The sequence below is a fragment of the Neodiprion pinetum genome, chromosome 6, assembly GCF_021155775.2.
Source record: "Neodiprion pinetum isolate iyNeoPine1 chromosome 6, iyNeoPine1.2, whole genome shotgun sequence".
Lineage (NCBI taxonomy): Eukaryota > Metazoa > Arthropoda > Insecta > Hymenoptera > Diprionidae > Neodiprion > Neodiprion pinetum.
The window spans coordinates 18,803,808-18,818,463 of record NC_060237.1 but is presented as its reverse complement, the minus strand read 5'-3'; the positions used below and the strand labels follow the sequence as shown (position 1 = coordinate 18,818,463).

The following is a 14,656-nucleotide window of genomic DNA, read 5'->3' as shown; positions in this document are numbered from 1 at the left end:
AGCTGCCGTTGGTTTACTCTCGATGGCTGGTGAATTGGGCGTAAATTTTATACCGAAAAACCGGAGGCTCTAGGATTTCGAGACACGTCGAGTCGGTTAGTTTGTTTGTACACCTTACTCTTCGATTTAATAAAAGTCAAACAAAATGGGCTGATGGAAATAAATATGCGAGTTTGAAGAGCGCGGGGAGAAGCTAAAAGGCGAAGAAACGCGTCGAGGAGGAAAACAAAAATGAAAATGTAACGGGGATTGGAATTTTGAAAGCAAACGTCGAGGACAACCGTCTCTCTGTATTTACTATATACTCACTTCCAGCACCGGCAGTCGGTCCGCCTTTCTGTAACAGACAGGTGAAGAGAGTACAGGTTATAGGACTGGAGCAGGTGTTCTAGGAAATTTTTACCCGCTACGAAACACGCTCGGTAATGCCTTCAGCCTCCGATGCAGTGCGCTCGGTATATCTGGGAACTAATTTTTTTCTGCCGCACAATTTTATTACCTTACTACGATAGTTCCTAATTACTCAAATTTGATCAAAAATCGAATTAAGAACCGCGAAAGAAGCTTACATTACGCGTGAACGGATACAATTTGTAGAGAGAAAAAATTTTACCTTGGTAAAATATTACAAGTTTGGTCAGAGAATTGAAAAAAATTTCCAGACTTGTGATAATTTCGATGATAAATTATCCTGTCAAAATTTTCACCGACTGCAAGGTTGAGGCATTTGTTTTTCCGATTCGCGGAAAAAAAGCGTGATAACTATCGTCCGAACAATTACGGCAAAGTCTGTAAGAATTGTAGAAAAATTTCAGAACTAATTCGTACGTTTTTTTGTTTGTCAAATTTACAAAAATCCTATTGAAAAATACTGCTGGCATAATTGATATCAAAATTGGTGAAAGATTTCCAATGCATTTTTTTCGCGAAGTTGAAGATTTTTTATTAATAAATGCAGTTTAGGTTTTCATTGTCGATTTCGAAGCGAATGACATCCAGAAGATTTTTCTAAAAACGGGCTAATCATTTTAATATCTATATTATATCATGAATTGCCAATGATCACTGAAGTGAAATGAGATTGAGCGAGCACGGATTTTTGCTTATGGCACAAATTTGTTTCGTTGTACGTTGAAATTGAATTTTTTTCTTAAAGCAAACACGACGTGCCTATATTTGACGATATTTTGCTCGTTTGTCGCATTCAATTCGTTAACGATCATTAACGTAGCAGGTACAAATGAAACGTAATTCCTTATTTACTTACGAGATCTTTGCAGGGAATTTGGTTGACATTCTTCGTCTGCATTTTCTGTAACAACATTAAATTTCCTGGTATAAATTCGGAGCAACGAACTTCAGGGCTTACCTGTATAGGAAATTATATGTATACATAGAATGAAACAAATGGTTGAATATTCCCTGATTGCGAGCCTGTCGAGGCAAATAACGAAGTTGACAAAAAAAAAAAAAAAAAATTCAAGATGACGAAGGGAGAAAAAAATATGACAATTTAATCACTAATGGGACAGGATGTCAGGATTACCAATTACAAGCAGATTGAAAATGGGGTATCAAATCACCCCGCGGATTGAAGAGCCTTTATCTTGAAGTGGAACTGAGATCGTTCGCGTTTGCATAAAAATTTCGTATCGAGGATTTCTGGGTTATTAATATGCAGCAGGTGAGCGAAGCAATTAGTATTCGATCAATTCCGCGCTCCGGAGCTGCGTGAGTCTGTTTGAGATCAGAAGAAGGAGAAGAAGAATAGTTGCAACGGTATGAAATAAAGAAAAATCTCTGTCCGGAGGAGCGAAAGCGAATTCGGTCAAAAACATTGGCGAGAATATTAAAATATGAAATAATTATAGACGTGGATTGTGCGGTTCCGCGAGCAGGATTTACAATTGATGTTCGTGAACTCGGGAGGCCAAAGCAGGGCTCTAAATACCGCGTCTACATCCAAGCTAGCCGGCAATTAAACGTGTAACATAAACGCTGATGGGCAACTTTGTGTATATACTATATTTATAATACGCAAGGCGGAAAGTCCCGAGAATTAAACCAATTTCGGCGGTCAATAATTGCGGATAATTTCACATACAGCCGCAATCTACCCGCGTACGCGGCTCAACACTCGCACGCTTGTAGTCCCAGGTAACAAATTCACTCCGAGAGTTCAGTACCGGAGGGCGAGGCAGGGTTCGTGATCTGGACCCATTATAGAGTGAAGCATTTTCTCACGAGATGCCTCGCTCTAATTATATGTCTAGGGACTTCTCAAACCTACCGTTTTATCTCTAACCTTGTTCTGTAACCAGCTCGGGCTACGCTTGTTGGTACCTATCCTAAAACACCGCAGAAAAATCAAACTCGACCGATCCTTGTACCAGCATACAGCCAAATCTTTTGTACCTTTCGGATTCGGGTGTATTTTTCCAGGTATCGCGTAAGAGGTAAAAATTTTATCCAACGGTATCCACGTATTTTAGTTTTGTTTCGTTTTTTCGTTCGATCTGGTTCGATATGAGACACTCGAAGTCCTTGGTCAAGAATGAATGAGTCGCGTAATCTGAATCATAAGTAAGGAAAAGGGAAGAAGGTGTTGAAAAAATCTTCCAGCTGTCTCATTTGGGTCAATGATAGCGAGCACGGATGAAATCGTATTTAAAGATGACTATTTTCATCCACTCCGAAGATAGCTGCAAGCAAATATTGGCAAACTTTCCAATTGTAAAATCTTTTCTCTAACTTTCGATGTCTTATTGTTAGCTTGAGTTATTCAAACATGCACGAAATCATTTTCACCAGACAGCTAGTGGAAATGTCGTTTCATTCTTGCTCACCACTTTTAGTCATTGGTTGCATCTCTTTTCCTAACTTTTCATTCAAAACGTGGTGCCCGTTCCTCCGTACAAAAAACTTTCGTTTTTCGCGCAAAGTTTTACACCGAGTCAAAGAATTTTAGTTTCATCCAAGTACCAGACTTGCGGATAATATTCAACTCTCGAGAACGAATAAGTGTCCGAAGTTGAGGTGCTTTTACAAGCTCGTAGGCGGGTTTGAATTGGGTTACTTACATCCGTCGCAGGCGAGAGCGAGATTATTTTTTCTTCTTATTCTTGGACCTCTTAGGTCTTGATATAGAGATGAAATTATTCCCTCGGCATTGGTTCAACCACCGACAACATTTTCTTCTGCAAATAATCTCCGCAGTGTCTATATTTATACTTATATCTTGCGCTGTTTAAACGTACCTTAAAGCTTTCTCATTATATCCACAATCTCTTCATACCCTCCAGTGTTTACCCGGTATTTTCGAAGTCCAGAATTGGGCTGCTTGTTCGCTTAGGCAGGCGAGAAAAATTTTATCCCTCTTGGTAAACGGCACGAACGGTTTTTATCCTGAATTCATTGAACTTTTTCGCATATCCTATTTGTGCCAAAATCTTTCAAATCGTCTGCAGGACATCTATTCACCTCGTTGGTTGTTGGAGAGAAACTTATTCGAAATCGAATAAACCCATTCGTAAACTACTGTGCAAACTGGTTTAGATTTTAGTTCAGTTTAGAAAACTCTGGGAAATCGATCGACAAAACAGGGATTTGCTCATTATTCTTATCTCGTATTCCACTATTATTATGAATCCCTCAAATTAAAAAATTTCAGAATTTTTTTAGATACATCGATTAGGAGACAACGGTGTCTAAATTTTTATCAAAACATCTGATTGTAAAGCTATCATCGTCACGGAATTCTTAACACTCGTAAAAGGTGTCCAATTTTCCAAAAAACATATTCACATAGTGAATATATACTATGTCATTAAAATTGGCGAAAACAAATCGCAGAGATCGAACAAATTCAATTTTTTCGAAACCTGGACGATTGTTTAATTGATTAAATCAATTTCAGAGAACAGTTTTAGAGAAAAAATTATCGTCGAGAAGTGTTGGACGGTTCAGTGTCCTAAAATCCTCCTAAACGGCGTAAGAAAAAAATCTCCGAACGTCTTGCAATCGTGTCAAAAACCCTCGGAGAAATGAAAATAATGAAAAAAGGCAGCTCCTGGCTCCCTCGGCACTTGGGATGCGCGTCCACGGCATAGGATCGCAATCGCATTACACCCTCGAACCCTCGGTAGCACCGACTTCCATCCTGACGCCGATCCTCGCTCCGGAGTTTGCCACCCCTCCGGAAGATTCGGTATCCGCGTTGTTCCCGAGCCAATAATTGTTGCGTCAAGCCCCGAACCCGATCCCCGATATCTCTCCATCGCTTTATTTGCGAAGCCTACCATGCCTAATTAACATTCAAGGGTCCGACGAAGACACGGGTGGTGGTCCCTGCCATGGCGTGAGCGCTTTTGTCAGTCGCTCCGGTCTCGTGTTGACAACAACAATGCAGCCTTAAGGGTGGCCAGCCGGCCACGTGACTGATATGGTACAATGAAAGGGGTCGAATTGAGCGCCGAAATTGATAACAACGAGATTCTATCGTTGACTGTATGTACCTCGAGACTCGTTTTCCATCTTTCTGCCCTTTTCATTCCGCTCGTCTATTGTCAGAATGAATCTGAATGATCTGACCATCTCATAATAAAACAAAATTGAGGGTGGTAGAAGATAACTTTTCAAAAATGTCATGCGGCAGTGTTTTTTGCGCCGTTGATATTACGAACGCGAAAGCTAGGGTGTCAACCATTTGAGTAAAAAGGTCTTGTTGCCTGAATGTTTAAAATGATTACACTCGTCTGTTTTTGATACGATTTCAATGTTTTTCGGCTTATCTACAGATATCGGGTAAAAGAAACTTGCATCAGGAGTCGGAACAGATGTTTGTCATGAATAACATTCACACGTTTCGGTTACAGGTTTCGACTGTGACGTAAGATGTCGCGAATGTTTGGGAGATAATTTGTGAGCTTATGATCGGTGAGTAAAATCAGCCCGACAACAGTAGAGTTTAAGATTTTGAGTCACGCGTTATTGTGCTGAGTCGACTTTTATAACACGATGGTATTCTATGGTTTTTGGGGTGGCTGATACGAATCTGAAATGAGATTTCAAAAATTCAAGATGATGGATACAACATAGCGGACGAAAATTTTAAATTTGACCCGAACTCTATGCAGGGGTTCTTGAGGCCGCTGATTGGATTCGCCATACTCAATTTTCAAAATCTGATTTCTGATTCATAATCAGCGACCCCAAAACCCCTGAACAGAGTTTCTTCCCCGGATTCGATCGAATTTAAAATTTTCGACCGCCATAATGGATCCGCCATCTTAAATTCTTAAAATCCAATTTCCGATTCCTAGCCAGCGATCTCAAAAACTTTCAATTCATGTAAGACATGTATGTGTGCAGGGGAGCAAATTTTTCGGAAATAAATTATTCCTTCAATTTTCACGTTTATTTTCAATCGACTTGTTTCTGACAATAATAATTTACATTACATCGCAATAATTACTCTCAAGTATGGAAACTCTCTTAATTTACAAAAAATGTATACAAAATAGATGGTAAGAATACTTACCGCTGCTACTCAAAGGGTTAATCATTTTAAACGTTGTAGTTATAAAACCTGTTTTTCTCAAGCTGTTGATATCTGAGCGTTTGTTAATACCACTTCACTCAAATTCATTTCTAATCCAACAATATAAGGGATGTTCGATTGGTATTGACCATTATTGGCGCAAATAACTCTGCCGAAGATTGTTTAAACGATTTTTTCTCTTCTCGAAACTTTTGCTTTAAACGGTCCAGCCGATTCATCCTTATCCTGGACCGAGAGCAGCCGGAGTTGTACCTTGCTGCAGGAAATCCTCAATCAACTCTCAACTTCGCTCGATCGTCTTCTTCTCTTTCTTAACTCGCTATACTTCTTGAATATTCCTTCTTTATCTCCCCTCGTTCTCGGCGCCTCATCTCCATCTCTGCATTCCGTTCTTTTTTTCACTCTCTCTTTCTCCCTCCCCCCCCCCCCTCCCCCCTCTCTTCCTGTCCTCACCTGTTCCTCTGTTTTTCTCATAACAAAAAGAACAAACCACGTTGCATCCGGCGATTTCCGGTCTTGAACCGGAGGGACTTGCGAGCTTGCTTCTGTGAACTCCCGAGATGAAAATTTCGCAACTTCACCGCAATTTTCATACTCATGTGTCACGATAATAAATTAGGAACCTTAATTTACTACGGATCGTCGTACCTGTTAGAAATATTTTTACCTTCTATATACGTCGAGCTCTTTGAAGTCGTGGACAGAATTGTTTTATACTTAAATTTTATTACGATTTTCTAACTTTGCCGCAATATTTCGGGAAAATTTTAGTCAAATTCGGTTGATCTATTTTGCGGGGGTTAAAAGAAAAAACGAAATCAGAACCAGGTTTTTATAATTCGAATAATGATCCGCATCGCAGGTAGGTATTGAATTTATCGAAAGGACATTAAAAGAATTTATTTAAGATGGAAATAAACGGAAACACTTTTCACGAGTTCTTAGGGCATCGTCTCAACAATTTTTATTTTCTCTTCGCGACAGTATGATATATTTGGGTTTTCAATTACTTGAATATATCTACGCTCGAGAAATTTGAATATTTTTTTTATTTCTCCCTTTGATATTAAATTTTTATGCGAATCAAATTTTGGAGTATTTTAGTTAAAAAGTTGCAACCTTCTTCTTTGAAAACTGTATGATATTTTGTATCAAACTGGCATAAACGATTTAAGAAATGATACCAAATTGAAAACCAATCTAGTGTAATTAAAACGAAGTAAAATATTTCATACATCGTATCAATTCTCACGAATCGATCGATCAAAATTCATTCGATTTTCATGCGGCGTAGAACGTTGTTATTATAAAAGCATCGTAAAACACGGTGGGCTGGACGGGTGTATAATACGTCTTCCATACACATGCGCAACTCATCTTGTCAACATTTTTCTCTCTTAAACAACTTTAAGTAAGAAGGAGAATGAGAAGAAAAAATTGAAATAAAATAAAAATAACACCAAGTTTATTATTCCATGTAAAATAACGGCGTTGTTTGGTCGCATAAATTGATGCAGACCGAGGGGCCGTAAGAAGGAAACCTTGAAACTATAGTATTGTAATTTCGCACCGCTAAATTGCCCCGACGAGAGAATCCTGTGCATCTGTAATTTACGAAGGGTTTTTCCCAGGGTGTTTGTGCGGCAAAGAGCGCAGCGTTATTACACCCTTTTCTTTCAGAGGCTTTAGTTTCTATGGATAAAACTGAAGACCCGTACGTACCCCGGAGTGAACAAAAGACCCTGTTTTCTTGCATCGCGTATCGCAGGCTCAACCGCATCGAGAATCGTATAACTTATTCATTGTTTTCATACTCTCGCAGAGGAACGGAAATTTTTAAACGGGACGAAGCAGATTCTCGTCGATTTCACCGTCCATCGCATTTAATCGCCTTGGTCAATATTTCGAATCATGAAAAATGAAAGTATTTCCATAAATTTCTTTAATTAAATCAAACTATATGATCGATTTTTTTCGTAACTTTGATGAAAACCTTTCCCCGTAAAGAAAATCATCGTATTAAATATTCCCTGAGGATTCTATCTGATAGAATCATTTTCACGCTTGATCGTTTTAATTTCACATCTAAAACTTATTTCCACTGAATTAGGTTGATCGAAATATTTCTGCTTACTTTTCCGGTGTAAAACAGTCAATCGGGGGAACGTTTTGGGCACATTTCCGTTTTGGCTCTTCTGTTTTGAGAGGCACTATTTTCACTATTCGCACACTGGATTATCCGAGAGTTATTCAACTTGGCGAGAGATTTTTCGAAACATATATTCAGCCGCAGCGCGTGCTCGGCTCATAACAAACTGACTATTACACACGCCGAGGGCGAACGAATGATCCTCGCGGCTCAACGCCGAATTACCTGCCACTGGCATGCCAGCTGGGCCTTCGGGCCCACCGGAAATCCTCGGGCCCATCGGACCCCGCGATCGAGGACGCGATCCGCGCCGATGAGAATTTGAATACCTCGGTACTTACGTTTTTACGCGCGATGCTTGCGCCGTTGGTAAGGGAAGAATGGTGACCGACCTTGACATCTTGTTTAAAAATAATCCGTCACAAGTAACCGGAGACGAGAAGAAAAAAAAAACCCCAAACATAAATGACCTGGCTCAAAAATAACCCACGACAAAGATAACCAAACATAAATGTAATCCAAGCAAAGATGACTCCAAAAAATAACCCAGACAAAAATAACCTAGGTATTATAAATAACCAAAAATCAAACAAAAATAATAACTTACGGAAAATTGTTAAAACAGTAAATTATATTAAATTAAATTTCAAATATGGTATTTTTGTCGTGGGTTATTTTTGTTCGAAGACGACAAATTCTTTGCCCGAATGTAGAGATTTTTACTGATATTAGAAATTCGTCGGAGATTTGCGCCTTTTTCGAACTCTATAGAATTATATAATTTTTGTAAAAGAACATGAGAAATTTATTTTCTACTGGCATCCAGCATGGAATAAGTATACACAACAGTTTCCACTTTTCTAGCTGCGATAAAGCAATTAAAATTGTAATGCCTTTTTGGACAGATTTTGATATCTTAGAAAGAAAATGTGATAGAAATTTCCAAACAAAGTGTGAAATATTATATATACGTAAGCTCCAAACTGTTTTCCAGCATATTTGAGGCGCCATCAATTACCTATACAGTGATTTGAAACCTTGCAAATTATGAATTTGATATTAAAATTAACAACCAAATCGAAACTCACGATCAGCTTGTTGAAAAATATGCCACGGTCTGGCCTATTCGAAAAAGATCACGCAGTTGTTTTCTTGTTTTTGTTTTCATTTTTTTTTTAAATTAACTATTGCGATGCAAAATTTGGTTCAGTATTCAACAGTCTTGGCATAAACTTTATGCTTAACAGTCTAATTCATTTGCCGATTCGAGTAATTGAACAAAAGCCAATTAGCAGTCTAGTTCATTCCTAAAAGATCCTCATTTAGCTTTAATAGGTTAAGGTCTAACTCCTGATCGATATTACGAGGCATTATATTCATTCGGTAATAAAAATCGAGTGGCCGATAAAGGAAGGAATAGAACGGGAGTAGAATGAAATGAATGCAATTAATTACCTACTGAGTAAGCTAGACGTGACCAATGTGTCTTTGATATCAAATGTCACATCTATTTCCCGTAACTGTTTTTATCTGCGAAGCATAAAAGACTGGAAAAACAAAGCATAAATAAAATAAATAACTTCTGCTTCTCATCCCAGTCTTAACCCGTGCCAATCCGTTTTTCAATCCGATACTCTGTACTCGAGTAAATCTCGAACTTATCAGCGTGAATATATATACATGTATAAATGCAGAGAAAGACGGGGGAAAAAACTCGACAGAAAAACCGGATTCGCAATGCATTTGCGTTAAACTGAGAGAAGTCTGTGCGTTCAGCACCGTCGTATAATTTGAAACGCTGTAGAACCGTGACTTTTTCAAATGGATTAAGCAACACTTTCCCGATGTTGTTATACCAAAGCTTGTAATGGAAGCTTGTTCTCGAATTAGTGCGATAGCTGGTGCTGATCCGTTGCAGTCGAATCCGATGAATACCTAACACTGCAACTCGAACAAGCGCTGAAAGGAGAGTGAATTTCAAACAGTCAAGGAAAATGGATCAGCTTATAAATCGTATTTTGTTTCTTATCATTAGTGATGAACTCTGACGTAAAACGCGGAGAAATCCTACCGCAATTACAATCTTTATATTAGGTTTGTTGCAACGTTGAAATTCATTCCACCCTGAAAAAAAGAATACTAATTCAACGGTTACAATAATCATTAACTATTTTTACCCAGGACCGTATTTTTCATTCATTGGATAAAAAAAGCAAAACATGCTAGGGTCGAATATTGTACGGCAACCGGAAATAGAAATTTCCCTTACAGTACCGATGATAAATCAAGAGTGAAAAAAATTTAGGACAGATATTTTTTCTTTCCCCATTTATTATTTACCAAATTTTTCCTTCTCGTGAATTTCTGAATATCCCCAAGGGCCGCGGTGTGCGTAACAATTTTCATCGAAATACCGCCTACCCACCGAGTATCTTTCTCGACCGATAAACACGCCCCAGGTCCAAACTTCGACTCAGCAACCCTCGCGAACTCCCTACTAAATAATCGAATAAAGTTTGACATTTCCAAATCCACTCGGCGAAACGACCTTTGCATCTTTCCACCCTCATCCTCGTACATTTTCATACGGAATCGCAGCCGGTGGTTGCGTTAAGAATTTTCAACCAGTCAAATTATCCAATTTAAAACAAACTGCAATCATTTTTTTTTTTTTTTTTTATCATTAGTTTTTTCACGTACGTATGTTAAATTTATACCTGTTAATTTTTTTTTTTTTTTCTCTCTCTCAGACACTCAACCCATCAATTTATTTAATGGCCGGTCGATTCACGCAGTGAATCCCCCGTTTTTATGTTGTTCATTTTACGGAATTGAAATATTTTTTGTCCTTTTTTTTTTTTTTTCTTCGTTTGCGAAACGGGCAAAAACTTGTTCTTCGGCCGAGTTTGTATCGCCGATTTTATCATCGCCGGTTGAAAATTCTAATTAAAGTTTAAATTGTTTACGTAAACTTTTCGGAGCCCGGCCGTTTATTTTAGAACTCGAATAGTCGGGTATTCACTTTTTTCATTTAGTCTTCTTCACTTTCCACTGTCATTCATACTTATTCATCCCCATTTAATCCATGCTCGGAGAAATGGCGGCCAAGAATTCTCGTCTAAAACACCATACTTTCCCTCTAACGCTTCCTTAATTAAATACAATATTCTCGCAGAGTGCTAGCGTATACCCATATACTGGTGTTTCTTTCCACTTCTTCGTATTATTATTCTTTTTTCATCCCATCTTATTCCCCGAGAAACTAGATATTTGCGCACATAAACGTGGGCGACCCAAGTTATAATATACGAAGAAGCACGTGTGAGGAGATGAAAAAAAAAAGAAAAAAAAAGAAAGTTAATCAAGAAAGAATAGAAAATGAAATGAAATCGGACTAGGTACAGCAAAAAATCGTCATTACTTCGTTCGGTTCTTTTTTTTTTTTTTTTTTTCTTCATTTCAACCTACCTTCTTCATTCCACTTCTCTATAGAATAAATCGTGTACGTGTCTACTTACCATGTATACAGGGTCGGTAGGCGTCCGAAGCTTAGGTGGAAATCGATTATTTCTACAGATATGTTTAACCTGCGAGCGCTCATGTACAGGTATACATAGTTACGTATACAGCCTGATAAATTTACCATGTATCCTTATCTTTACCGCGAATTTATCAAGCATTCAAACGTAACTTATAGTTTTTGCGCAGCCTGGCGATTATTCTTTCTTTCATTTTTTCGTTTTTCTTTTCCCTTCCATACAAAGAAATAATTTCTCCGATTTTGTATCGCCTAACAAAATTGGTTTTCAAACGTATCGATCAGTTTCGTCGAATTGTCAGAATAACTGTTCTTGTCAAGAACATCAATAATTTCCTATTCGCTTGAATTGAACATGAAGAAAGAAGAAAAAAACATTGTATATAATCCATACGTAATATTTCAGTAATCATCGCCTCCCGCGAGAGTTTTTTTTTTTTTTATCTTCTCTCCCTTTTTTATGCTGCATCCCTTGATGGAATCGGAAGGGTGAAGCTAGCTGATAGATATCTGGGTGAATCAAATTTCCTCAATCTCGCGATACACATGCGAATGACCGTAGAGGCGTGTTGAGTAATAGAAGCGGTGAAAAAGAATTGACCCGCATGCATTACGGGTGTAATAATTGAAATTAATGTCCTATATTGATAATTGAAAATAATGATAAATTTTCTCTTTCTACCAAGATCAAAAAATGGAGGGTTATATTATCAGATTTTCAACAAAAAAAAAAAACTGCAACATAGAATCGTTCAAATTCTGAGCGTTTAAAATGACAGAAAGTCTAAATGCAGATTATAATTCGCGAGAATTCTATACGTTTCGATATGTTCTAGCTTGCTATATTCTTATCCATATTGACCTTCCTAAATTTCTTGCTTTTTTTTGCATTTCGACTTTGTACATTCCAAAATTCTGTATAAAACAGTTCTCCATCGTGACACACCTCTAAACACATTCCGATCTATTTGATAAATTTTTTACTTCCATTCGTTAACTTTTCCGTATTTCACTTCTTGTTTACGGCCGGTAATAACATTTTGCAAAGCCCTCTCCGATGCAACAACATTGTCCGACACTGCCACGGGCGTGAACAAAATCCCCCCCCTTTCGCACTGTCTCTCCCCCTTATCAGTGCGTACGCACAGTGTGCCTAAAACATTTGGTTACTTATCGGGAGGACTCGATGTTCGTGACGTCGTAAACAGATAATACTCGGCTCTAGCGGTTGACATTGTTGCTCCGGAATACCGGGTACCAGCGGGATATCTAATCCCGATTGTTGGACGATATAATTAATACGCGCACGCGGAGAGAGAGAGAGAGAGAGAGAGAGAGAGAAAGTTAGAGAGAGGGGCGAAGGCTGTGCTTGTAATTGTGTGTTTTTGAGCGAGCTCGGCGCGCGATTGCGTCGGCGGTCTTCGGAGCTGCGAAGCGCCTGCGCCACCGGGTTCAGGATCCCCGAAGCCTCAGTCTTGGCTCGCCTGGGCTGTAGGCAACACCTCCGGCAGGGTGCCTCTCTCTTCCTTTCTCTCTCCCTGTCTCTCTCTCTCTATAAACCGGAGACGGGAAAACTCCAGGACGAAGCATTCTCGGCCCTCGGTGCCGTCGGCGGTCGAAATGAGCGACCCTGGAAAGGAGTGAAAACCCTACGAGGAGCCGAACGCGTTTTTGCATTCACGAAAATCGGCTCTTTCGCTCTCTCTCGATCTCTCTCACTATCTCTCTCTCTCTCTATGGAGAAATATCGCAGTCGCGAATTATCCCGGGGGTGATAATCAGACACCCTCGTAACGCAAAAATTTCGTTTCGTTCCTTTCTGATCCGTTTTTTGGACCGGAGGGTGGACGACAGCGATGAAATCGCATCTTCGTACTGCGACTCTAGCGCTTTGTATCCACGTGTGATAAATTCGTCTTGTCAGCGTCTCGACTCGGCTCTCGTGTCTTTTATTTCGGCACGCGGATCGCGCAAGCTCGCTCATATCAAACCGTAAATGTACCGAGACTCTGTGTGTGTTTTCGGAAATCGTGTGTGTTTGCTAAACGAGTTATAAAAACAAACGGAACTCGCCCACTCGCCTCTGCCATCCTGGGGGACGTGCCTCAGAAGCCCGGAAATTTGGCCAGGGGCTTTGAAATAACTGAACAATCTTCCCAAGGGATTGAAATTGAAGAGAATAGGAGAGGAGAGGAGAGGAAAAATAACTACCTTCGAATCGTGAACCTTTGTCGCTAGGGAGATGAGAGGAGGGATGAACGATCTTTCGAATAAATGTAACACGTTTCACTCCGTTGCGGACTGAAATGTATGATAATTCGGAGGACGATTGTACAATTCGATAAAGAATAATTGAGTAGATCGGAGAAACCGTGAATGTGAAGCGAAAAGTTTTTGTTTGAATCTCACGTTTAAATAGCTCTCTAGACGGAGAAGGTGGCCGATAGTTTGATACCCTGATTATTACCCGCGTAACGTTAAAAGATTTTATTTGCTGGATCGTAAAAATAAAGAGTCGTCATAAATTCACCGGCTTACCGTTGTGTGCGTGCAGTGTGTTGTATAACCGACCTTGCACGCAATCGCGAGTAAATATTATATACATCGTACGTATACGTGAAACTCACTTTTCCGAAAAGTATACTTCACCCACTTGAATAATACGTAAGTGTCTACTCTGCTCGTCGAATTCCACGGTATCTCGTATCCCCCCCTTCGTTTCATCAAATTTCACTTAAAAGTTTCGAAGCGAGTTTCAGTTCTCGGCTTCATGTGCCTCTGTAATAACCCTGCCTATCCGTAAATTAGTAATTCGTAAAAGTAAAGAAGAGAAAAAAAAAAAAAAACAACCGTCTACTCAAAGATGAATTGAATATATCCACGTAAAGTGCGCAACATGTAATAACAAACTTAAAAGTTCAACAGGGTAAATCCATGAGGTTCGAACCGGTTGCGCAGAGATTTGACGTTGAAAATAAACTCCAAGTTGATTGATGATTGTGAAATTGTTCAAGTTATTCCATTGTTTTTATAGAACCCGTCTGCCGTGTGTAAAACAAATCTAATAAACCGTATTCTTCTAATTGAATAAAAAATAAAATAAAAAAAAAGGACAACAAAAACCGGAAATAAATAAACAGTGATATTCTGCGGAACAGGAGGCTGCGGCGACGATATATATATTTTTTTTTCTTCTTGATCTTCTTTCAAGTTCGCCATGGGCTGCGAACTCGGGAAACTCGCATCTTCGGGATCACAAAATCAAACCGGACGTGACAGTCCGCCGCCTCCCGCGGCTACAGATCCAAGACTTCCGTTAACCGCCCGCCAAAAGTACACCATAATCGCCAGTTGGAAAGCCGTCGCCAGAGCCATGGAACCGACTGGTATCTACATGTTCGTCAAGTGA

General features: G+C 39.3%; 1 protein-coding gene across 5 annotated transcripts in view; it reads left to right on the top strand.

The window, feature by feature from the left end:
* Positions 1-12,739: 12,739 nt before the first annotated feature.
* Positions 12,740-14,656, top strand: part of LOC124222474 (neuroglobin) — a 33,554-nt gene continuing 31,637 nt past the window's right edge. Inside the window, exons 1-3 of one of the 5 annotated variants that reach the window (XM_046633483.2) lie at positions 12,740-13,911; positions 14,165-14,186; positions 14,282-14,652. In XM_046633483.2, coding sequence (XP_046489439.1) covers positions 14,465-14,652 — 188 coding nt within the window. In that variant the 5' untranslated portion in view covers positions 12,740-13,911; positions 14,165-14,186; positions 14,282-14,464. Of the gene's footprint in view, positions 14,653-14,656 lie in introns of all 5 variants that reach the window. The other 4 variants (XM_046633482.2, XM_046633481.2, XM_046633480.2 and 1 more) reach the window with 4 other exon arrangements.